At 38.3% G+C, this 25,562-nt stretch overlaps 2 protein-coding genes across 2 annotated transcripts in view; both read left to right on the forward strand.

The window, feature by feature from the left end:
* The first annotated feature begins 286 nt into the window (after nt 1–286).
* cdk7 (cyclin-dependent kinase 7) lies at nt 287–7,722 on the forward strand. The gene is made up of 12 exons (XM_008336836.3): nt 287–419; nt 573–632; nt 725–758; nt 2,126–2,193; nt 2,358–2,426; nt 3,639–3,749; nt 4,263–4,381; nt 4,596–4,695; nt 4,795–4,881; nt 4,967–5,116; nt 5,236–5,377; nt 6,791–7,722. The coding sequence occupies exons 1-12, from the start codon at nt 354–356 to the stop codon at nt 6,817–6,819; spliced, it is 1,035 nt and encodes a 344-aa protein (XP_008335058.1). The 5' UTR covers nt 287–353; the 3' UTR covers nt 6,820–7,722.
* Nucleotides 7,723–11,442: 3,720 nt separating this feature from the next.
* Nucleotides 11,443–25,562, forward strand: part of serinc5 (serine incorporator 5) — an 18,685-nt gene continuing 4,565 nt past the window's right edge. Inside the window, exons 1-5 of the mRNA XM_008336837.3 lie at nt 11,443–11,692; nt 19,766–19,933; nt 22,571–22,749; nt 23,156–23,238; nt 23,983–24,076. Coding sequence (XP_008335059.1) covers nt 11,666–11,692; nt 19,766–19,933; nt 22,571–22,749; nt 23,156–23,238; nt 23,983–24,076 — 551 coding nt within the window. The 5' untranslated portion in view covers nt 11,443–11,665. The remainder of the gene's footprint in view (nt 11,693–19,765; nt 19,934–22,570; nt 22,750–23,155; nt 23,239–23,982; nt 24,077–25,562) is intronic.

The raw sequence follows: 25,562 nt of genomic DNA on the forward strand, positions 1-25,562 counted from the left end.
GGTTACTATTGTGTATTTGTGGACTGACCTGTTTTTTGTTTGTTTGTTTGTTTGTTTTTTGTAAAACAACACATGGAAATGTTTTTTTTACTTCATAATAGGCACTCCAGGCTTGTAAATATATACAGTATAGAATAGAATAGAACAGAACAGAACAGAATAGAATAGAATAGAATAGAATAGAATAGAATAGAATCGTTCCTTTCATTTAGGAACAGAATAGAACGACATTATTAAAAGTACCGCCAGATGGCGGTGTTGGCCAGAATACAAGTTTTTTTTTTAACCCGGAAACAGTCATTGCGGACCTTTAAAAGGAAGTGTGTGGTGTAGAGAAAGCTGCCGCTATTACCATGGCGCTTGATGTGAAACCCAGAGCAAAACGCTATGAGAAGCTGGATTTCCTCGGAGAGGGTCAGGTAGGCAGAGAAACCGCCCGCAAAGTTTGTTTTTACGTCTGACTCTGCTGCCCAGCAGCAGCCTTGCGGGTGGTTGTTTAGAAAGCATGTTTGGATGCTAACAAAGGATAGCCGTCTGTTTCATTGAACATTATCTTTTTCTCTTTTTTTCAGTTTGCCACAGTTTACAAAGCTAGGGACAAAACCACAAATACCATAGTCGCTATTAAAAAGGTAGAAAAACACGCCTAACTTTGATGTCATATTAGCTTTTCGAATGGCTCTTCTGATATTTAATAACGGTTTAATGTGTTGTTTTCTGGCAGATAAAGGTCGGTCACAGGACTGAAGCTAGAGATGGTGAGTGCTATTATGCATTGTTGCTTACTGTTTACATCCATAACCCCCCTCCCTCCACTGCAGGGGGTGCTATGTTTGCAATTCTAATGCCTTTGTCCATGTATGCACTACCCAATGTCGTTGATTTGTTATACTGGAATGGCCACAATGGCAATAATGAGATATGTTATCTTAAAATGGGCTAGCTTCAAAGTTTGTACATTAGCCAGTTAGCTTAGGTTTAATGAGAAAATATACCCATTGACGTTTTTCTTTAGGCCAGAAATTTAGTTATCAAGTACTTCATCCAATGCCAAATTGATCCTTGAATTTTCAGACGTTTTTAAAGAAATCTGTCTTTGAATGTTCGTGGCTGATCTTTGATGTCTGCTGAGGCTTCTTTGCAAATGTTTCAGGTCACAGTATCCTGAGTTAGTCCAGACGTTATCACACGATGAGAATAAAAGACAATGAAAGCAGTAATGGTGGTTTCTTACAGGACAGCCACACAGCCAGTCTGTTCGTTTGTACCAGAACATTTTAAAAGAAAGACTTATCTGCCCCGTAGTTTGAAGCTAACCTTTTAGCTCCAGCGTTGGTTTTTCATCACTTATCATCTTCTTTTTGGACCGGAAATCCAGTTTTGAGAAGTATTTCCGCCTTGAAATACAATCCATAGTGAGTTGGATCAGGCAGAGCATAAAACAACGCAGTTCTTCACCTATTACTGGCTCTAGCTTGGCGGCGACTTTCAGTTCACGTACGACCCCTTGAGGTGAGGCAGGGTACTGTTGCCCCCCCTGCTGACTTTTCTCTGCACTGTATTAGCTGGAACAGAAACGGGTCCGCGTCATGTGACCCAGTTTGTATTGGATCGCGCAGTCAGAAGTGAGGCACAGCTTGTCGCTGCCTCACCCGGGATTGCTGCCCTGTATTTGAATGCAAAATACTCGAACTCGGCGATTTTTACTTAAGAAAATATCAAAAATGTGTAGAGTCATACTGAAAATGCATCTCTAATACAGATTAGTGGGAAATATTTATTTTATTTAGTTTCTTTTTTTTATCATGATGGCGGGTGAGGCACTGCCTCCCCTGACCATACGTGTCTGTGTTACCCATCAGTAAATATCTAACCTGGAAACTTTCTTTCCGGAGGAGATCCAGGGCATTACAGCACTCCTGTGGAGAAGTACAGCAGCTCATGCTGAAATGAATATTCTTCATTTGATATGCCTTGTGATTAATTTTAAATGACCTGTTACCATCAAAATGATTAAGCTGTTGAAGATAATTATAAAATCATCTGTGTATATGTTGTTAATTTTGGCATTATGTGTCTTGCTCATAGCATGGTTAATGCTATATCACTGCTACCGTTTGAACAGGTATTAACAGGACTGCACTGCGAGAAATTAAACTGCTACAGGAGCTTCATCATCCAAACATTATTGGAGTAAGTCAACATCTAAAGTTTATGTATGTCTTCAAATATAATTAGAAGCATTGTATCTATTTATTTGGTCTGGTGCTATGGCCCATTTTCACATGTGATTTATGAGGTCATTTGTGATAACTCTTATTCTTTTTAACTAACTTAAAAAAAATGTTTTGCCTCAGCTCCTGGATGCTTTTGGACACAAATCTAACATCAGTCTGGTGTTTGACTTCATGGAAACAGATCTGGAGGTGAGTCTTTTTCTATCTCTGTTTATCAATAGAAATGCAACACTTGTTTGGTGAACCTCTCACTATTGTGATGGAAAGTTAGGAAGTTTGTATTATGCTGACAAGTTGTCCATTAAGGATTATGGGTTGCTCTCACACCAGTGTCTTATCTCCTGCAACTTCACATCCTCTGAAGACACTGTGTTTTCCCACTTTGTCTTCACATTAATTATATATAATGTAGTAGATTAAAGAACTTAGAGCAGCCTGTATAGCATTCAGTTGAACACACATTGAACCCACCAAATCGTCCAGTCCTGGATTCTAAAAAAATGTCAAATAATAATATTAGACAAAAATGTTAATTTTATTTTTATTTCATTTGAGAGTTTGGCCGCCAAAGTGTGTTTCCAGAAGAATCCTGGCCCTGCGACAAATATAGTCAGTGACCCCTGCTTTAACTTTTTCACTAATGTGGGATGTGTCAGCACATAAGACTACAGATCAGCACCTACCACCAGTGCATCTGACTTAAACATGATGCTGTTAAATAAAATAGATACAATGCACATTGAAAGGAATCAATATGCTCTTAGCTTTCACGTTGAATTAATGCCATTAGCTACTGAGAGGCAGAAAAAAGCAGGTGTAATATGATGCTCATCCTATTATTGATGCTGAAATGTTATACAGGACTCAGTTTTAGCACTGATTGCAAGACCCCAGCAGCAATTGATGCTTTGATTGTTACATTTGGTCTAGGACACCAGAGCAGGTGCAGACTGCACACTCCATATGAAGGTCTGATTCTTCACCAAGATGACATTTTAAGTTTGAACCCATAACCTGTTAGTGTGTTTTCCTCAGTTTTTTTTTTTCTTGTTTTGTCAGTCAGGACAACACAGATAAGGTTTGGAGAAAAAGCTAGATTGAGATGGTTTGGACATGTGCACAGGAGAGACAGTGGATACATTGGTAGAAGAATGTTAGAGATGGAGCTACCAGGTAGGAGAAAGAGAGGAAGGCCAAAGAGGAGATATATGGATGCAGTGAGGGAGGACATGGAGATAGTTGGAGTCAGAGTAGAAGATGCAGAGAACAGGGAGAGATGGAAATCAATGATTCGCTGTGGCAACCCCTGGAAAAAAAAAGGGACAACGCCACAAGGAAAAGAAGAAGCCTGTGTGTTTTCCTCAGTAGTGGCATGATTGGCTTTTTCTTCTGTTGTTCCAGGTGATCATCAAAGATACCAGCCTTGTCCTGACTCCTGCCAACATCAAAGCCTACATCCTAATGACTTTACAGGGATTGGAGTATTTACACCAGCACTGGGTCCTTCACAGAGTAAGAGTATCCAACACCTTTTAACACGCATCATTTCTCAAACAGCTGAATATGTTAGTGGAACATTGTGACATTGTGTTCACTGGTATTGTTTCTTTGCAATTCAAAATATCTGTTGGGGAATATTTTAGTGACATAATGTATACTTTTTAATCATTTGTACAATATGGTAAAATTCCAATTCCATTCCAATTTTCTTTTTAAATGTTTAAAAAAAATCTTCAGGGTCCAGTTGCCTACTTTTAAAACTGTTTTTGAGAATGTAAACTGAACATGTTTTTTTAATTAAAACTTTATTTTTATTATAAAGAATATCTTTCAATGCTAGGTATTATTAGGGCCAGATATTTTTTTTATTTTTTCAATAAAAGGATACTTTGATATTTCACTACTGTATAATTTGAAGATAGACAAACATTTTATTTTATATTCAGCAAAGATATAAAAACAACAAAGCACCAGACTGTACATTATAGTGCACAGTCTCTCATGCATATCATTTTTCATATTCAGGATCTGAAGCCCAACAATCTTCTGTTGGACAACAGTGGAGTGTTGAAGTTGGCTGATTTTGGTTTGGCCAAATCTTTTGGCAGTCCCAACAGAGTCTACACCCATCAAGTTGTGACCAGGTCTGTGCTGACACAACACAAAGTCAATGTCTGTTCATTAGTTTATAGCTGGATTAGCCTTGGGTAATTAACAGAGCATTTGACAGATTAACAGATGAGAAATGCTAAAAAGACCAGTGGAAAGTAGTGATGCTTTAATGTGTGGCTAAGTTATGGTTTAATAAGATCCTGGTTTATAAAACAAGACTGTCTTGCTTTATTATTCTTCATCCAGATGGTACCGCTCTCCTGAGCTGCTTTTTGGTGCCAGGATGTACGGTGTGGGAGTTGACATGTGGGCAGTGGGATGTATCCTGGCAGAGTTGCTGCTTCGGGTATGTCAACCTTAAAAATATATCCCTGCAGTAACAATGGAAACTCTTATGAAATGTGTTATAGTTGTTAAATTCTCTGCATGATGTTCTCTGCTATAGATACCATTCCTTGCTGGAGATTCAGATCTGGACCAGCTGACCAAGATCTTTGAGGCTCTGGGGACGCCCACAGAAGAGTCATGGCCTGTTAGTGTCCATTTTTGTTTAAAGTTTCTCTGTTAGTATTTGTTTCTGCCTGTTATCACAAACACTTGTTTTGTCAATGTTGCAGGGGTTGAGTAGTCTACCTGATTATGTGTCCTTCAAAATCCTTCCCGGCACACCTTTGGAACATATATTTAGTGCAGCAGGAGATGACTTATTAGAGCTTCTGCAAGGACTGTTTACCTTTAACCCCTCAGTAAGAACCACAGCGACACAGGTGAGAAGTAAAAAGGAAGAAATGTTGGCTTAATAGTGTAAATGATCACAACGTGCTCATATCACGTTTATAACATGTTTATAATCCCCTGCATACACACTAACACTGTTGTTGTACAGGCACTGAACATGAGCTATTTCAGTAATCGTCCTGCTCCCACTTCTGGGCCTTCACTTCCTCGACCCAACTGTGCACCTGAGGCTCTGAGAGAGAAGGAATTAAATGGAGGACTAAAGAGGACAATAGAAACCCTGGAGAAAAGTAAGGGACATTAATATTCTAAATATAAACTTGGTCTGTGGTAGGGGTGCATAGGGTTTTGACCACCACTGTGTTACTGGTTATAACATGAAAGAGTTTAATAGTCACTCAAACTAAAAGGCTAAAGGTCAACAATGGTCCAGGGATGTGTGTTTGGGTGGGTCTGTATATGTACATGACCTGACCAAACCAGACTACACTCAGTGAATGAAAAGAAAAAAAGCCTTACATATTCAGCTCACCGGCCTGCGAATAGGTGGCTCGCAGGCCAGATGTAAGTCGTCAACTCAGGGCTGCTAGACAATTTATTTATTTTTTTTTTATATCAGATATTATTTTCAGATATAGGTTTTCAATCTATATAAGGAGTTGAAAGCACTGGTTTGTTTTATCTTAAAATGAGTTTCTTTTGAAAATTCCCTGTACCAGTTGTCTAAAGATTCATTTTCTGATTACCGCTTAAACAAGCACAAAAATTATGCACCACAATACATTTGTATTACTTTTCGTAAGTCATATTCAGTGCTACACTATGATCAAATAGTTGTAATTCTGCACTGTAGTGTTTCCCTCATCATGGTTAGTCAAGAATTTAAAATATAATAGAGTGGCTTTTTGAATAGTAGACAAAATAAGAGTTGCATCACTGAAACAGGGAGCAAAGACAAAAGGCTGGGTATGTAAAACAGACTGGACAGCAGGTCACTAAGCAAAGGTCTGATGTAGGTATATATTAAACATTTTGACTTTTTTCTTTTCCTAACTGCTGTCATTAGTTGTGGGAAATGGTACATCAGGTACTGCCTGGAACATGTGGTGAAACAATGTCAATCCATTGGCATATATATATATATATCTGTGGGTGTATACATATGTAATCATATGTATGTATGTATGTATACACACACATGTATACATGTGTGTGTATATGTGTATACATATTTACATGTGTGTGTGTGTGTGTGTATTTCTGTTACCTGTTTATGTCTCAATGTGAAAACTTTCAACAAGCTTATAAATTTAGAGTACCTGAATTAAACCTGCCATTTCAGAGGGTGTTGGCTGCACATTTAACTGCAGTGAAATGGTCAGACTACAGTCAAAGAAAACACATATGCAGTGTGCAGCTAAGTGAGTTATGGGAGTTTTTTTTTATGCTGGAGTAGGACCTTGCTGCTGTAGGGAGGTTCAAAGTCATCCCTGTTAATGGTATGGTTTGTAAATAATGTGGGCTGACTATAAGCTGTGTGCTACCGTATATTACAGGGTGGCTTCCCACACGCTTACAGGGGATGGAAACTCCACTGGCAGCAGAGTGCTCATTATGGGCTTGTTTTAATTCCACATACAGTCTAGATACACGTAGACCAAGTGTAAACGGAATGTAATATAACAATGTTTTGTTATTTTCAGTTGGGATGAAGAGGAAGCTTATTTTCTGAAACTTCTAAAAGGCTCTTCCTCCTACATTGCTCAGGATTTCCCTCTGGGGGAAAACAAATATTTTCCATATGAACACAGGGAGATGGCAGACAACAGAGACGATATGATTGATGTAAGGACATTAATGATAATACAGTGCCTCAGGTTAGCTATATCCAAGATGTTTTGGACTGTTTAGTCTGCACCGATGCCTGAACTACAAGTCCTCGATGAATCATGTCTAATTTATGTGAACTCGAAAAAGCTAGCAATAAATTGTGCATTTGAACATAGGAATTGTGTTGAAATTCTTATGTTGGGTAGAAAATATGAAAGTTTAAAATACCTAATGTTGTATTTATAATAAACTTAAATAATGGTGATGTTTTCTTTGATAGAAATGACATGCTTGTGTAGACCTTATTTTTCTTTTTTTTAAAGGGACAGTATGCTGGAGTTAATAAATGAAATATCCAAGTCATTTTTTTCATTTATTTTAAATGGGCACATTGAGTGTTGTCTTGTCTCTAGGGATGTTGCCCTCTGCCTGTATTTTATCTCATTTGTTTCCTTCCCAAGCTGTCAAAACATTTTTAATATGAAATAATCATCATAAGAACTTACATCGAGTACATTGCAGTAATTTACCCTGCAGAAATGGCGAAAGCCTGATCACAGCCAATACTACTGTATACTCTCAATTTCCACTCTGTATAGGAGACCAAACCTTTTCTTCATATGCTTCAATGTGACAAGACGTCATGCATCTCTTTGCTTTCCTTCTATGTTAATTGTGATCCAAGGCACCCTGAGATGCCATTGGGCCTGACAGACTGCTTCTCACATAAATCATTTTTCTTTGCATTTTTTGCTGCTACAGGACTGTTTATTGAAACAAAAAATAAAATAATAAAACATTCTTATATCCTGACCTTTTCTGACAAAAGTTTCCCCCCGATACTTGCTAACAGTGCCACTCTGTTTCAATCATACCACACTATGCAGTGTTGAGAACAATGACTTTTTTTTTTTTTTGCAGTGGGTGAATGGGTCAGATGACAGATTTGGTAAATAGTACAGTCACAATGGGTTAGGGTGGCAGCCTTTTTGGTTTGAGCGTATTTGAAACTACTTTTCAGGCCATTAAAGCCACCATTGGGTTCAGCTGCCCATAGAACACGTGGACATGGTGATACACAGTCATAGTCATACATTTTAGTGAGGCGATCTGCGGTACTGTGTAAAAACAAAACTGACAAAGGGATGGGATACAGCCTGGTGCTGTATGTGGTTTGAGAATTAATGAGAATTTATCCAAATGTCAAACAGCTAATGTTTTACTACTCCTCATGTGATGATGGTGATTTAACCACTCACTTTGTAGGTAAAATGTCTTTGGATAAATGTTGATTTAAAAAAGCTAGCAACAACTAAACGTAAAGACTTAAGTGCAGCTTACACACTTTTTTGTAGCGTAATCATAGTCTAATACCCTAACCCTAATGCATTTTCCACATAAACTACATAACAATAACCAGATATGTGACAGTACCAGACATAAAACTTTATCAGCCAGACATAAAAGATTTATTAGCCATATTAGATAATATGTGATTCAATTCTGACACTGACGTTTGGATTAAAAACTGGAATTAGAACACACACAATGTGTCAAAGGACAGTTGGAGTCACATCAAAGTCAGATGCAATTCTGAGGTTGATTGTCTTACCTGACAAATCATCCAACTGTGGAGCCTTGTGGCGGTAATGCAACAAAATGATGCCAATTGCTGGTGGACCCAAAAAAGAAAAATTAGTTGAACAACAGCAGATGTCTGTATAGATAGGATTTTCAAACCTACAAGGTGTAAAACGGTAAGGAGGAAAGAAAAGGAGTGACATTATTCCTGTATCTGTAATTTGACCTCACTAACAACCAGTGTTGGGCACGTAACTTTGAAAAAGTAACTAGTTACTAGTTACTTTTCCCAAAAAGTAACAGAATTAGCAATTGAATTACTCCACTATAAAGGTACCTAGTTACAAGTGAAAGTAAGTAATGCGTTACCTTTTCTTCTTCTTTTGCTTAAAATATAGATTAGAAAAGCAAAGACAGGTATCTGAACAGAGGTTTTATTTATTGCACCTCAACAGACCACAACTGGTACTGGAACTGTTTTCTTCTTCACAAAAGTAAACATTTCAACAATATGAAGTGCTTTTAACTCGCTGTGGTGTAAATTAAATGAATCAAACTTTTACAACTTAAGACAACTGGTGGACATACAGTGCTCCAGAGCTCTTAAAAAGAAAACAATTTAACAGAAATGCTTTTAAAGTTGTACTGAAAATGTACATGAATTTGTTGAACAAATCTATCTATAACTTTAATTCCTAAACATTCATTCATCTATCCATTCATATTCTTCTTTTTCTTTCGGCTTTGTCCCTTTTTCATCTATCCATCCATACAACTTCATATTTACTGTAAACAAAGAATAGAGATGAGTGCAGCACAAATTTAATTTTGAGCTTCAAACGCCCACTTGAGGTGAGGCAGAGTACTGCCTGCATCCCCTGCTGACTTTTCTCTGCACTTTCTTGTCCAGAAATGTAGTTATCAAATATTTGAATTTTTTTCTACTTACTCCCATGTTATTTAAAAAAACAAACAATTTAACCTTAACTTTACTTATGGGTGAAGTCCATAATCGTATCTCTGGGTTTTCCCAGCATTGTAGACGCTAATGTTTAGTGTCCATTGCTCATCCAATGCCGAATCGAAAGTTTTTAAAGAAATCTGTCTTTGAATGTTCGTGGCTGATCTTTGATGTCTGCTGAGGCTTCTTTGCAAATGTTTCAGGTCACAGTATCCTGAGTTAGTCCAGACGTTATCACACGATGAGAATAAAAGACAAGGAAAGCAGTAAAGGCGGTTTCTTACAGGACAGCCACACAGCCAGTCTGTTCGTTTGTACCAGAACTAGTGATGTGCGGATCGATCCTGAAATTCGATACTTCCGATTCTGGATCTTTATGCTCTGAAATAGATTCTGAAATCAAAATATCGATACTTTTGATACTTATACATTCTGAGATGAGGTGTATCCTAAACAGAAACATGGTAAAAAGTATCTAAATTATTGAGATGTTGTCTAAGTGACGCTCGGTTGGTGGGACTACTTCTTCTTCCGCCTGGGTGTGTGCGTCATGCGTAAGCTCACCGGCTTAGAGAACCGGTTCTTAGGCGCTCGGTTAACTGAAAAAATACAACTCTTTCGGGTCCCAAATGTCTCCTCAGATTATTTATTTTATTTTATTTTAGTTTTACAAATAACATGTTTTGGTGAATAATGAATTAGAAATGTAAAAGATAAAGACTACCAAATGCTTATTCAATAAATGGCTTCATTTATTCATTCATCTTTATTTAACCTATGTAAAAATATATTATGAAATACAAAAACAGAGACCCATTGGAACAGGTTAGGTTAATTGAATAAAAATAAAAGCAACACTCAGGTAAAAAAATACTAGTAGTGCTATTATAATATAATTCTACTACTACCATAAACTGTTTACAGTAAAAATACACAAGATCAAGATAAAAATATTTTATATGATTGTGTTCTCAGGTTTTTCTATTGTTGTGTTGACTGTATAGTAAATGAGGCAGCTACCTCAGTACACTCCAGAGTTTAAAATAAATAAATAAATAAAAAACTCTGCCTTGGATTCTTAAAGAAGCTATGATTTGAAATACACATTTTTTTTTAATTTAAAATACAAATGATAAAATATCGGTATCGATATCGGTATCGGCGTTACCAGCCCGAATTTTACTCGGTATCGGATCGGAAAGGAAACTGGTGGTATCGAACATCACTAACCAGAACATTTACTTTACATTACTGTTTGCCTTCCCTGCTGACTTTTCTCTGCACTTTATTGGCTGGAACAGAAACGGGTCCGCGTCATGTGACCCAGTTTGTATTGGATTGCGCAGTCAGAAGTGAGGCACAGCTTGTCGCTGCCTCACCCGGGATTTCTGCCCAGTATTTGAATGCAAAATACACGAATTTGGCGATTTCTACTTAATAAAATGTTAAAAATATGCAGTCATACTGAAAATGCTTCTTTAACACAAACTCATTCACCTACAATGAAGATAATTGTGTTAATGTTGATATTAAAACAGTATTATCAATGTTATGCGTTAGTCTCAGACTTAGTTAAACTAAGCTATTACTCTTAACGTACCTTTACTATTTTACTTCTTTTTATTCTGCTAAACTTCAGCAGAATAACTGCTACTTCATATTTCACTGCTCATATTTTACTTCATATTTCACTGCTAAATACAGTACGTTGTTTCCAGCAAGGAACCGGTTGCTAAAAACAGAAGACATTTCTATAACAGGGGCAGGTATCATCTTAATGCAACATATTTCCCGTAGTTTCACACAGCCAGAAGAGACTAAATAGGTCGGTTTTATTGTTTGCTTGTTTTTTGTGAAATCCCTTTGTGTTCTGCCAACAAAAGTACAGTAACGGGTATGCCGTCACAGTCACGTGTACAAAGGCAGAAGCAACAGATATGAGTCACTACAGTCCTATAATGAGAACGCGGCCTTTGTGTTTGCCTTGTTTTGCTGATGATATGCGGTGGGAGGAGAGACAAGGAGGACGAAAGGAGGGAGAGGAGAGAGAGGAGGAGAAGAACGGGGGGAAGGAGGGGGACACGCGTTCGTTCCCAGTGTGGCGCTGATTTCATGCAGAGGCTGAAGAAAGGGAACATCAGCGGTGGCGAGCTCGTCTTCTTCCTCCTCCTCTGAATCGGATTTTCACCCACTGTCTGCTGGAAAAATGTGCAACCAGTGCTGTATATCACAGGTGAGGAACCGCGAGCTGACTTCTGGCTTCTCTTCTGTCTTTGTTTGTTGTTTGTTGTTGAATAGTTCACCGTGTCAACGCTCTGTCGAACAGCCAGTGGAGCTGTGCGTAATGATAGCTAACATCGGGCTAATAAAGCGACTCAGCCGTGACTACTTCAATTGATTTCTGCTGTGGCAATTTCCAGCTGCCACTTAGCGATTTTTTCATTTAGTCAAAATTTTTAAAGGAAGACAAAGAAGTCGAACCTAAGGCAGCCGCGAGGAGCAGCTAAGTCACTGTACCGGGATCTTTTCAGGAGAAACGAAACGTTGAAACATTGTTGTTTTTTACATTTAAACATTTCTGTTTTTTATAGATTTGCACAAATGTCGAACGAATCTCATCGAAATTAAATAGAGTAAAGTCAATTATTGACGAAAATATTGATGAAATTAAAATCAAACTATGAGAATATTAAAGAGAGTCACATTTAAGTTCGATATAGGAAACACCCATTGTTAGCATTTGAACGGAGACATTTGTAACATTTCGCCCGGTTGACTTCAAAAGGGTTGTCTACCCGCTATTATACAGTCCTGGTGACTTATTTTCGTTGCTGTCCTCGTATCATGTCTGGGCATTACACTGTCGGGAAAACTTAAAAGAGGTGATGTCAGATCTAACAGGAAAAATATCGGACTTCTTTTCCATTGCTGTAAAAAATTAAACAATTACCTTATATACATTACAATTATTTAAACAAACATGTCTGAAGAACCTATGCTGTTGTTGTCAATACGTTCATTTCAAGTGAACATAGTAAACAAGTTGTTTAGCCATACATTTTAATATGTCAGTGTTATTTGCTTCTCTGCTAGAATAGTATTTTTTGTTTGTTTGTTTAAACTCAGAAGAGACACAGAATTACTTAATGTTTTCAGATTTTTTTATTCTGGAATTATTTAATTGCATACATCCTGTATCTAATTAAAGCTTTAATTCATTCACTGTTCTTTCATAGTCTTTAAGCTAATTCTGCTAAAAATGTATTTGCAAGATTGTTTATATAGGTGGCGCTTTGGCCCAAAGGCAATGTCTCTGTCATTGGTGTGGAACACCAGGGTTCACCTCCTGGGCAAGTTTGAATCCCAGTTAGGGCGGTTGGTACCTTCCAGTGGACTCACCACCCACAGGAAGGTTCAGAGGGGTTGGTACAGTGCAATGTGATTTGGATGTCGACTGCTGCCCCCGCGAAACGGTAACGGATAAGCGGATGAAAATGGATGGATGGAGATTGTTATATACAGTATATATCTTGCAATAAGCTTCTCTCTCTCTCTCTTTTTAACCATATATGTGTTTCCATCTTAGGGTCACCAGAGGCTTCTGTTCATGTGTGGTCTGCTATTATTTCCTCCATGGAAGTGGAAATTAGGAAAGGGTTCATGTTGTTTGGTTTAGATTTTGGGCCAGACATGGTGTGGGAGCAGCTGACTGGTAGTTTCCCAGTGGGAGCAGGGATGTATGCCATGTTGTCCTGGTGGGACAGAGAATATAGAAGCTGTGTTGTCCAAAATGCTTCAACTGTTAGCTAAGCATTGACAGGACTAGATCTATGTGAGTGTCTGCAGGCTGCACAGTAACTGTACAGGCAACGTTGGCAGGCTACGTGAGTCAGGCCTAGAGAATAACAAGCTGTCTGTCAAGCTGTCTGTCTGACTAAAGAAAGATGCCAGAAAAGAGAAACGCTTGAGTGTGAAGGGGGATTAATTCAAATTTGTGTTTTCCCATCAGACTATTACTACTATTAACATAAACTTGGTATAACACATAATAATATTATAAATGTCATCACATCTTTTGAGACCATTAAAAGAAAGAAATATGCCACCATATTTTGAAGAATTAAGTAGGTTATTTAATAGATTAAGTTTAAATTCTGTCCTTGTTGCAACTAGTACTATGGTATTGCATTTTTTTATCTTGTAAAAAAGTGATTTTTGCAAAAAATCTCTGGCATAACATTCTGCTGATAAAAATATTAAGCATGTAGTTGCATTTCTTGACAGATAACTTCCAATATTTACATACTATAATCCAATTGTTTTACTCCAAATTATATCATGCTGGACCATCATTGCAAGGTCAGTTGAGCAGCTCCTGATAGTGTTACAAATGCTGGTTGTCAAGGTGACTGCACAGCTGAAATATCACATTTGGGCAGTCGGTTCTAAAAACAAGTGTTGTTGACCTATAAAATGAGGTGTAAAGCTAAAGACTAGGTGAAATATAAAACGGCTGGTCAACATCTGTGTCTTCCAGCCCTGTGGGTCATGCGATTGGAATTATCAGCCAACTGTGTCCATGTGAGCTATTTTCAGCTTTTTCTCAAGAATTTTGCTGTAGTCAGCAGTGGCGGCAGCAGGAGTGAGATTTCCCACAGGGAACTAATTGGCTATCATTCAACTCCTTTGTCTCCCTCCACAGTTGGCAGGGATGATGTTGGTATTGATCTTATCTTCTTCACATTTCTTTGTGCTGGTTGAAGTTGCTGATGTAACTCTGTGAAACTGCTAAAGCAAATGTTGTTTAACAGGAAGAATGTAGTTTGAGTGGACACCTTTAAGTCTCCTGGTCTGTGTTGTGTTGACCTCTATCATCAATACAGAGCCCAGACTAAACACAGAGTAACATTTGATTAGCCTGGATCCCCCTATCTGACTCAGATTGTCTGCTATTTTAACTGCTCTCTTTCCATTTCTGTTTGTTCTCCTTCCGATGGTTATTTTTGCAACATACCACATTGTCTGGACAAGATTGTTCCCTGTTGCGCTCCACTTTCACCTCTTTACTTTTCTCTTTTTCTGCATCCTTTGGTGGGTCAGGTTTCTATGTAAGTTGTTTTGGATCAGAACAAGAATACATTTTTGCTATTTATGTGTGTATGCCTGTTTAACCAAAGACACAATAGAGAAGCTGTCAGATACTATGGGCAGTGGTGGCTCAGTTAAGGAAGCGGACTTGGGTCTGGAAGGTTGCAGGTTTGAATCCATGGTTTGAATCCATCCGAATGCCAAGTTACTACTGAGGTGCTCTGAGCATGGCACCGTCCCCACACACTGCTTCCTGGGTACTCAAAAAGCTGCCTGGGGAGCAGCTTTGGTGCACTTTGGTGATGGGTTAAATGCAGAGGTCACATTTTGTTGTGTGCAGTAATGTGTGTCACAATCACTTTCCTTTCCTACTCCTAAGTGGAAGTTGGAGTTTTAAAGCAGACTTAACCTGTCAACCTGAAGTATTTTATCTGGTTGTTTGTTTTTTTCTATGTCCTTCAATGCAACTATCTATCTCAGATTTCAACTATTGTCTCAGATTTCAACTATTGTTGAAATCTGAGATAGCAGGGTAGTTTCGTTTGAGAAAGTAGTTTTGTTTGAGCTGTTGGCCTGCCAGGGTTCATTGTGGTCAACTTAGCTCAGTGGCTAATGTCTATCAGAGTTGAACAGAGACTTACCCGAAGCAGACAGATAAGTGAGTGAAAACCAGAATACAATAAAGGTATTAGTTTTCATAACAAGGTTTAATTCTGCAGCAGTGTGGGACTCCAGGTGCAGCCTCTTCACCATTTTGAAACTCCTGTCACCCTGTGAAAAGATTCTCTGTGGGTGAACCAGTTTTCTCGTGTGAGTGTAATTGTTGTTTTTCCAGAATCAGTTCTACAAAGGTCAAATGACATCAGTTGCCACAGGTTCTAAAGATTTAAAAGAAGAAAAAACAAAATTGGAATTAAAATTCCCCTTGAATCTCAAATCAGGAGGCAGACGTGTGAAAGGGCTTTCCTTAGTTTAAATAAACAATCTTTATTAGGCATACACATTACATATGCCTTTACTGTACTTTACTGTAAATTTTCTGTACTAGGTGCAGGCCAAGTTCCCTTGTATGTGCATACATATAGAACAAAATCATTCCCATCCCTTGAACAGCTGTGACTGAGGGGGTTGGGGAGCAGTGGCGTGGGGTTCAGGGTAAAGGACAGTTGAAAATAACGAAGAAGTGAAAAGAAAAGAATAAGAGGAAAAGACAACAGAAGATGATAATATATCTTTGAGTAACCGGCTGGGGGAAGGTGAAAGTGAAGTGAAGTGAAACAGCCCCAGGGTAAGTGGGAAAAAAGAGATAAGTCTTTGTCTACATTGTGTCTTCCCAGGAGATTTGTAATATCAAATTTACCTTTGGATCGTGTTATTATTAGAAAAAGCCTTTCAACAGTTTCCTATTTTCCATAGTGACAGATGATTTGGGAGAACATTAAGCGCTGGCAGGGGCAGCCATTGAAATTGAAGTAGGTTTGTTAGCGCCAGCCACCTGCTGAGGAGCTGGTGGAGCAGGCGGGAAGTGGAGGAGGAGGCGGAGAAGGTGGATGGCTTGTGAAGTGGGTAGGGTCAGGGTTCGTTTCCATGGATTATCTCTTTGTATGTACGTGTGGTGGAATTCCTCAAGACATTTTCTCTCTGTTCACTATCAGTGTGCAGTTGGGCCCCACTTACTGTGTGCAGTCTGCTGGTGTAACACCCCCTAACTAATGAAATCTAAACACTCTCACAGCTTAAATCCTGTTTTTTCTGCTTACTTTCAGGCGGCTGTGTTTAATTAATCGCTCATTGAGAGAAACATGAGGTCACGGCACAGACAAAGGAAACAACTTGTCCTGTTAAGCTGTGTGTAGGAGAGAGAGCAGCAGGGCCACGTAAAAATAAATCTAGATATCTAGAGTCTCTGTATGAACAAAAGCTGAAATATGCACATGTAGCCTGGGAAGCACAGGGTGGGACCTATATATAGTCTTCAATTTTTCAAGTACTGAAACGGAAACAAGTGAAGTGAAATCTATGTGTTTATACACACTCCCTCTCATTTTTCTGTCTAGTTTCGTAATGTTGCTCACTGGTATCGGTAATTGTTGTAAGTAAGTAAGTACAATGTAGTACCTTTTAGTTATCACTGAAATTTGAATTTGAAACATTCTCTGTTGTCAAAGTACACACAAACCTTTAAAAAGCTGCAATATCCAATATTTTTCTGCTGTTTGTATGAAAGTTATTTAAAATAGCTAAGTGCTAGCTGGTATCAAATCATAATTGTTTTCATGGAATTTCATAAAGACATACTGACCCAGGTAGATGCTGGTAGACTTAAAGCAGCCATGTCTGATGCACGCAGAAACATGCAAAATATTGCAAAAAATTAGTATGTCTGTACCATCTAATTAAGAAATATCTAATTGCTGTCACACACTTGATGGTTGCTGGTCATATTGGCCTTCACGTTTGTCCTCATTCTTAATTCACAGACAAAGCTTGGGAAACACTGCACTGGTGTAACAAGAGGCACAACTGGCCTCTTCACTTCACTGAGGAGGTTTGAGTTAGTTCATATGGAAACGACAAAATGGGACCCTGGGGTAAAAAGACAAATCTAAAATCTAATCCTCAGACAAATGGATAAGAATCAGGCGTGTGGTCCCAGACACAGCTTGATCTTGAACATGTGCCTGTGTCAGTGGATCCAATTGTGTTCAACATACTTCATATTACAGACATCTGGAGCGGAACGCAACACATCAAACCATGTTGCACACTGGCTTTACAGCATCAGTACGCTCGGATTAGACCTAAATAGACACACACATACACACACACACACACACGCTTGTGGATCTGTAGTTTTTGGAACACAACACAAACCAATCCTTTGGTATTAACCCTAACTATCAAATGTCCAACCCTGTATTTGAGCATAACCGAAATTGATCTCCAACTCAACAAAACGCATGTGTTACTACTATGATTTGTTCTTCTGTATCTGTATTTTAAACAGCCCTACTCATTGCTGAGCAGTTTATTGTGTGTTGTTTGATACCACTCTAGAGCATTTACTCAAATATTTAGATGTAAACTTGGTCAAGTTCAGGAAATGCGACAAAGATTCCACTTCCCCGACACACGAAACTGCTTAAATGTAAAAGACGCAAACCACTGTATAATGGCAAACAAACCATCAAGATGAAAAATCAATATTTACAAGAACCATTATGTTTCTTGATCTATTACAACGAGTGTAATGAATCAACTTCAGCTTGTTATGCGTTGTATGTGTTGATTGCTTGTGGAGAAGCTGTTTAAAAACTCTGAAAAAGCTTTTGCGATAGCGTCAGACTTAAGCTTAGTGATACCATCAATAACATAATTTACCGTAGAATCGGCATTTTTGCACATTTGCCAGATTTTGAAACCTGTTGTATATTTTAAAAAGCGTATTTTTAGTAAGACTAGTAATGGTACATTAATGTAGCGTAGCCCCATAGTGTACCACACCTTAAACCGCTGCAGTGTGTCTGTTCTGCCCTGTGTAAGGTGGTAGCAGGGTGGAGCGGCTACAGACAGATCTTACACTGTGTAATTACCCAGCCTGCTTCTTTCCTAAATAGAACAAAGGTCCTGTCTTTTTGAGAAGGCCTGTCAGAAGAAACAGACTAGGCCTGTGTTGTGTGTGTCTGTGCGTGGGATAGTTCAGAGAAGGGGACTGGATGTCTGTGCTGACCAAGAGTTGCTATTGTGAAGCACTAGGAGAGTTTTGTCCTTGATGATAGAAACCATGAAGGAGCACAGAGACAGTGCAGCTGTTGCTATGTCCAAAGTGAAGTTGTATTTGCTTTGCTTTTGTTTCATTCAGACCTGAAATACGCAGTGTTCAGGAATGTGAAGGCAGAAGCATTGAAAAGGTAACAATGCCAGAAACAGTTGAAGTACTGAAGGCTGTCGTACAACAGTTTTCGCAAACAGATTGAACAGCTGATACTTAAAAACATGAGCTGTGTCAGTGCTTAACCATAAACACTCTCTCTCACAATACTGTTTTTGGCCTCGTATGTACAGTGCTTATCATAAGAATTCACCTCCTTAGATGTTTTACACTTTTATTGCTGTCAATCATAAATCAATCATGGTCAATATAATAACTTTTTTCACACAAAAATGTATTGCAAAAACTCTTTAATGTCAAAGCCATTGCATCACAGTGGGGATGGTGTGTTTTTGGTGATGTGCAGTGTTTGGTTTCCGCCAAACATGACGTCTTGTCTGATGGCCAAAAAGCTCGATTTTGGTCTCATCAGACCAAAGAATCTTCTTCCACTTGACCATGGAGTCTTCCACGTGCTTTTTGGCAAGCTGTAGTCGAGATCTAATATGACTTTTCTTCAACAGTGGCTTTCTCATTGCCACTCTCCCATAAAGCTTTGACCGGTGAAGAACCCGGGCAGCAGTTGCTATATGCACAGTCTCTCCCATCTCCGCAGCTGAAGCTTGTAACTCCTTCAGAGTAGTCGTAGGGGTCTTGGTTGCTTCTCTCACTAGTTGCACGGTCACTTAGTTTACGAGGGCGGCCTGATCAAGGCAGATTCACACAAGTGCCATATTCCTTCCAGGTCTTGATGATTGATTTCACTTAACTTCGGTATCTGTCCCCTGAATTGTACTTTTCAATAACCCTTTCTTTGAGTCGCATGGAGTGTTCTTCTGTCCTTATGGTGCAATGATAGCCAGGGATACTGATCAACTAGTCTCTGGACTGATGATTTATGAAAGCAATAAAAGTATAAAACATCCAAGGGGATGAATACTTATGAAATGTACTGTATATTTGTAGGTATTTGAGGTAAAACAGCTTTCAAATATAATGGATACAAAAGTCATAGCTAAAATGTATGTAAAAAGAAAAACTTTAAAAAAAGCTTTAAAAAGTCCTGTACAGATGGTAATTGAAAATTTTTCATTTTTAAATTACAAACATATTTAAATATGTATCTTTCTCTTCAAATCTAAATGTTGTGACATTCGACTAAATACATTTTTAATAATCCAATAATAGATGACTCTAGACATAAACATTTGGGAATTATTTTGGCTGAAAGACGGTTCATAAACCTTGGTCACTACATGTGCAAATACCTCGTTAATAGTCTATAGCTGTATCAGATGGTGTGGAAAATCTTAAAGCTAATACCCCAATGCTCTTGTTTGTGTGCAGCTGGCCTGCTGCTGTGGAACAGCAGCCTGCTCGTGCTGCTGTAACTTCTGCCCGAAGATCAAGCAGTCCACAGGGACCCGGGTGATGTATGCCCTCTACTTCCTGTTGGTCACCATCATCTGTGTCATCATGATGTCCCCCACTGTGGAGCAGGTGTTTAAAGACCATGTGAGTACATCTGTTACACACAGTGATGTTATACTTTCAAAATGCAACATTCTCAAAAGATGCATACATGCATCAGTGAAAGATTTTGCAATCGATACAACAACACTTCACCACTCGCCTTTCCATGATGTCATAGCCAGAAAATCAACAATCTTCCTTAATAAGACAGTTTAGATCAGGGGTGTTCAATAAGTACCAGTAGCTCACAAAGGAAGTGCTGGTAGATCATGAGCAAATAAAAATTGTAGTAATGCATATACTGGAAGAATTTAATCACATTGTTGATTCAGCTGCATGCATTAAATCAGAAACCCAACATATAATGCACTGTATATACAAAAAGGTTTAGTTTATATGAGTAAATGTAGGTAGATCACTTGAGACTGGTCATTTGAATAGACTCTCCCATGCCAAAAAAGTGTGGGCACCCCGATTTAGATCACATGCACACATCTTATGTTAAATCAGTCATCACAAGTACCAAGAGAAAATAAATAAAATTTTCTGGTAAAAGATCATTGATAGATCTTAAGTTTATATATGGCAAATAATAAAACAAAAAAGTGAAAACTGTTTAAAAATAAAAAAAAGTTGGGATATGTAACCCAGTGTGAGTCGAGAGCTTGCTTGTTGTTTGTGTGTTATACAAATGCTAATAGCTGCTTCACATTCTCTTGGTGAGCTTTAAATGCAACATATATTTTCCAAAGACTTAGATATGCGCTCTACTCACTTATCATTTGAGTGCACACACAGGGTTATGGTTTCCTGTTTGCAGCCAATACAGTATACATCATTGCAGTTGACAATCATTTGAAGATCTTAGTGAATCAGAAATGAAGTTACTGAGCTGATTATGAAAGATGTTTTAGGAAAATAGTGGATACAGTTCATCCTTTTCTTATTGTATTTTCATTCTAGTTACTGTGAACTACTGTGAAAATATAAAATATTTAAGAGGGGAGACTGTCTTGATACAGAACAAATACTACATGTTTATCACACCTCTCTATGGCTTGACACCGACATTTCCTCGTGATGCTGTCTCTTGGGCCTGAATAGAAACCTTTCCTCTGAAGTGGCTGTTTTCTGTGAATTACTTCAGTTAGTTAATAGTCACATTCTGATAGAACACTGTCAGTGGTGACGTCCTGATTTTTGCCTTTCACTCTCTCAGTTTGTATTGATGGTTCAGCGTAGCGATGATTAATGTACAATACATTTTGCACAGTTCTTAAGCAACACATTCCCTAAAACACTGTCTGTGACGACTCACTGTCCCTGTTTTTTTCTGATTTTATTTTGTACTTGTTGTGCCACCTAGTGGAAGAGTATTTAGTAATTTTTCAGTCATAATAGTTTTCAGACCATTTAAATAAAATTAGTTAATATTCCATGGCACACCGAGAGTCATCTATACCTGAAAGTTCTCGAGTAGTTTAGTTCAGACTTGCTTTTTGACTGTCAGAGATGGTGAAAAGTTCAAATGAATGTGTCTAACCGTACTGGCTGTTGCCATCCACTTAAAGTACGTTTAAAGACTGATATTATTTCTACCTATCATAGTCATGTTGCTTTTTTTCTGTGTGCTACATTGTCAGTATAGAACAGAGTATAACTTCCTGCAGTGCTGCTGCCTGTGAGAGCAGATCACTGTACAAGGACCTATGCCGGAACAAAATGGACTCTGATAGCTCCATGCAAAGCCTGCTGAGTAACACACGTACAGGCACAGAGACACATTCACTCACAGTCAGTCACACACTGAGTGCAGTGGGAAGTCCTAGCTAAAAGAGCAGCTTTTGTGTGTATTTGAGCCAGCCCCTCTTAATCTAAACTCCATGGACATGCTAATATGGCCCTCAACATGAGACAAAGCTCCAAACAAGCTTTTACTCTGTGTTGTGACCAGGGTCTAAACCCAGCTACACACCTTGGAAATAACATCTCAATCCACTGATAATCCTTTCAGTTGTACTTTGACTAAACCTCGAAAAGGTTTTTAGCCAAATACTGTATGAGGAGAGTGAAGTCAAAACCTCTTTGTCTGCCGGAGTTCATCATTATTAAAAGTGGGCAGGGATTTGATTTTCCAAACTCTGGCTATGTTGTTCCGAGACTGTCTCCTCTGTTGGCAATGAGCAACAGGACCTCTTCCAACTTTCTGTTGAAGGCCAAAGCAAAGTCCTTATCTACTTAACTCACTCTAACTTTGCCTCCTTCTTTTTGACACAGGTCACATCAGTTAAAAAATGTCAGCTATGTTTGTAGCAACATTGATTTCTTCTGCCTTTTTACTTTTTTAAGCCCCCATTTCCTGTGACTCGTTAGCAACGAGTTGTTTTATTTATTCATCTCTGCCTTTTGTTTGTTTACATTGACAGTGGGTTGTAAGGCCCCTCTAACAGCCTGTAGAGAGCCAGGGAAGAAAGGGGTCTTCATGGAGAGAAAGAGAGGTTGTTGTCACTGCCTGTTCTTTCTTTCTGCTCTCTTAAAGGCGTGACGCTCATGATAGACACTATTGGATCCTTTCTCAGAAACCATGTAATACACAAGCATGAGTAGAGGTAGTTTCTTGATTAGCTTTACAATGTCATTAAAGTTACTTTCTGTGTGTTATGCATGTCAATCAATCAGATTCCCTTCTACGGAGAGTTGTGTGAGCAGATAAAAGCAGGAGAAAACTGCAAAACTCTGGTTGGTTACTCTGCCGTCTACAAGATGTGCTTCGGCATGGCCTGCTTCTTCTTCTTCTTTGCTCTCTTCACTTTACGAATCAACAACAGTACCGGCTGGAGGGCGGCCATACATAATGGGTAAGTAACCTTCTTCTTCTCTGTCCTTGATCAGTTGGAGATAATATGTAACATTTACAGGGGACTGTAGATGGGTGCTGTGTTTCAGTGCTTCTAAGACAATGCATGTTGTCCTCTATAGTTATGTTATATAAAGACTAAGGCACACTGACTGTATGATCCTGCAGTTTCACATAATCTGTATCAAGGTCAGAATGAGAGCATGATTGGGAAATTCGGGGCTTTTTCCTTCACAAAAATGCTGACACTTTCAAAAGTCAAGTTTCAAATATGCCATAACCGAAAAAATGTTATGAAAGGTGGAAGTGTATTCTGCAGCTGAAATACTGTTTTTCTATCTTAACTTGTTGCTGAGTTTTGTTTTGTGTTTTTGTTACTGAGTCCTAACCTCTTCACTGCCTGCCAGGTTCTGGTTACTGAAGTTCATTGTGCTGGTGGGTTGCTGTGCCGGAGGATTCTTTCTTCCAGAAGAGAAAACCTTTCTGGAAGGTAAAAAGTGGGACAGTGAAGTATTTATTATCATCGTAGATTTAAAATTAACCTTGTCCTCTTTGTAATTAAACTCAGAATTAGACATGGGAGTAATTAACAGAGGTAATGTTCTGTCTTTTTTCTTTTAAGTTTGAAGGATCATTAATTGATAAGCTAAGCCTCCAAAGATGTTTTTGTCTAGTCCGTGTCACTATAAATACAGTTTGTTGCAATTAAATTATGTCCTGGGATTTCACATCATGGGGTTTGAATAAGTGTTTTATTTTATTTTTATTTTTTATTAGTCTCATAAGGTGACCTTTCTGCATTTATCCTGTGGTAAACCTCAGTGATTGCCACCAAACACAGTTGCAGAGCTGCAGAGCAGTTGTTCATGTTTGTTGAGAGCGGGGGAGTTTGGGTTTAACCGGGCAAAGGACTGCCCTCTGATGACTAGACTTGTCAGATACTGATAAAGTATTAGTTGGAGAAAGAATCCAAAATAACTGAGCTTCTGAGCCTCTGCACAGATAAAAATGTAACTATTTAGCTGTGTTGGTGCAAATATGTCCAACCAGAAAACTGTTTAACTTTGCTGCTAACTGACAAAGTATTGGCTTCTTAGGTAGGAGTTTGTCTAACAAACCTCACAACAATATAAGTATTCAGCAATTCTATTACAGGAGGACCTCTTGATCTGTAGAATAATGTGGAGAATTTATTGGTTTCTTTTTGTTTTATTTGTTTTCTTTTTTGCTGCAGTGTGGCGCATAGTTGGAGCCTTTGGTGGGTCCATTTTCCTGCTTATCCAGCTCAAGCTTCTGGTGGAGTTTGCACACAGATGGAACACAAACTGGTAAGAAGAACACATTGTCCTAAACCCTGCTTCAATAAATTAGGTCACTGCTGTGAGTTTTTACTTTTTACTGAGACGTTTAAGGATAGGATGATTTTTTTTTTTTTCCTGGGGCACTTTAAAGATTGGAAAAAGGGTGTCATGTGACCACGGCTTTTGTGGTTGGAGGCTGGAGGATTGACTGCAGCCCATCCTTCCTCAGCAGATTCACAGGATGCATACTTTTAGTCGTCTTTGTTCAGTTTCCTCTGCTCTGATGATTGTTTTTAACTACTTAAGGTTTTTCACCTTTTGAAAAAAGATTAGAGTTGTATCTATATCCAGGGCTGCTAGTACTGTTTCAATCAATTTCCTTAAGGTTAAAATATAATTACGACAATTATTTTCTTATTATACTCACTAATAAAGGTGATTATAAACATTAAACCTGGTTTTAAGCCATTTTAAAGTCAACACGGATGTGGTTCACCCTATTAATTTCACCTTCACTTTCATTTTACATCAGTTAAAAAACAAATATAAAGCATTTAGTTTTGAGCACTGCTTAACATTTTTATTCTTATGAGAGTGAGGTGAGAGCAGTTCTAACTTTGAATTATTTGAGTGAAACAAATGTAACAAAACTGTAACACCGAAGTAAAAGTGCTGATCGAACAAAACAGAAAAGTTATTGATGGCTTTATTCATCTTCCTCCTGAGCACTGAAACCACTGAACACTGAACACCGAGCCATAGTCACTTCATTTCTCCTGCGCACTGAAACCACAAGTCACTTTAATTATCTTCTACCTGCGTGCTGAAACCTTTGAAGTCCTCTTCTTCAGTTTCTGTTTTTGTACTTCCTGCTAGAACGCCCCCTGGCGGCAGAAGAAAAATCCATAGAAAAGCTGCATCTTTGCATGAACCATGTAAAGAAACTTTTCATGAACCATGAACCGCATGGTTCAAACCGTGTGGGAAAAAAGGCGTGGCTTATAGTCCTGAAAATATGGTATTTTCTTTAATTAATTATGTAATTATAACAAGTGATTGGACACTAGAAAGACACCTCAAAATGTAGAGCTCATGACCACTGATATGTTGGATCATTTTCTGTAACAGATGTAACTGACAAAAAAGGAACTTATTATTTGTAACTCACAGTAACTCCATAACTTCCATCAGTCTTGTCCAACTCAGTGGTGGTTCACTGAGGTGAACACTGCAGCTGCTGTTCTAAGTGAATTTGTCTGCATGTTATGGACCAAACTACACGTTAATTAAGATCAGATCAGAAAATAATTATTTATTATGACCAATGAGATACATTGGAAATGCAGTTTAATATTAGAAACTAAATGTCTCTCTCTTTTTTTTTTTTTTTATTCTAGGGTGATCTTTCCTGTGTCTGTTCTTTGTTTTTTGCTCCCTGTTAAATCAATCCTTTTTAATTCTGTGAGTTTAATTTACCTTGGTTCATGTTGATTTCTCCATTTTATGCTCCGTT

The sequence above is a fragment of the Cynoglossus semilaevis genome, chromosome Z, assembly GCF_000523025.1.
Source record: "Cynoglossus semilaevis isolate Cse_v1.0 chromosome Z, Cse_v1.0, whole genome shotgun sequence".
NCBI lineage: Eukaryota > Metazoa > Chordata > Actinopteri > Pleuronectiformes > Cynoglossidae > Cynoglossus > Cynoglossus semilaevis.

Excerpts from the sequence above, each read along its gene's own strand:
- cdk7 (XM_008336836.3), top strand. The coding sequence starts at position 354 with ATGGCGCTTGATGTGAAACCCAGAGCAAAACGCTATGAGAAGCTGGAT. Across the intron at positions 420-572 it reads ATTTCCTCGGAGAGGGTCAG|TTTGCCACAGTTTACAAAGC; the intron begins GTAGGCAGAGAA and ends TCTTTTTTTCAG. Across the intron at positions 4,882-4,966 it reads CCACAGAAGAGTCATGGCCT|GGGTTGAGTAGTCTACCTGA; the intron begins GTTAGTGTCCAT and ends TCAATGTTGCAG.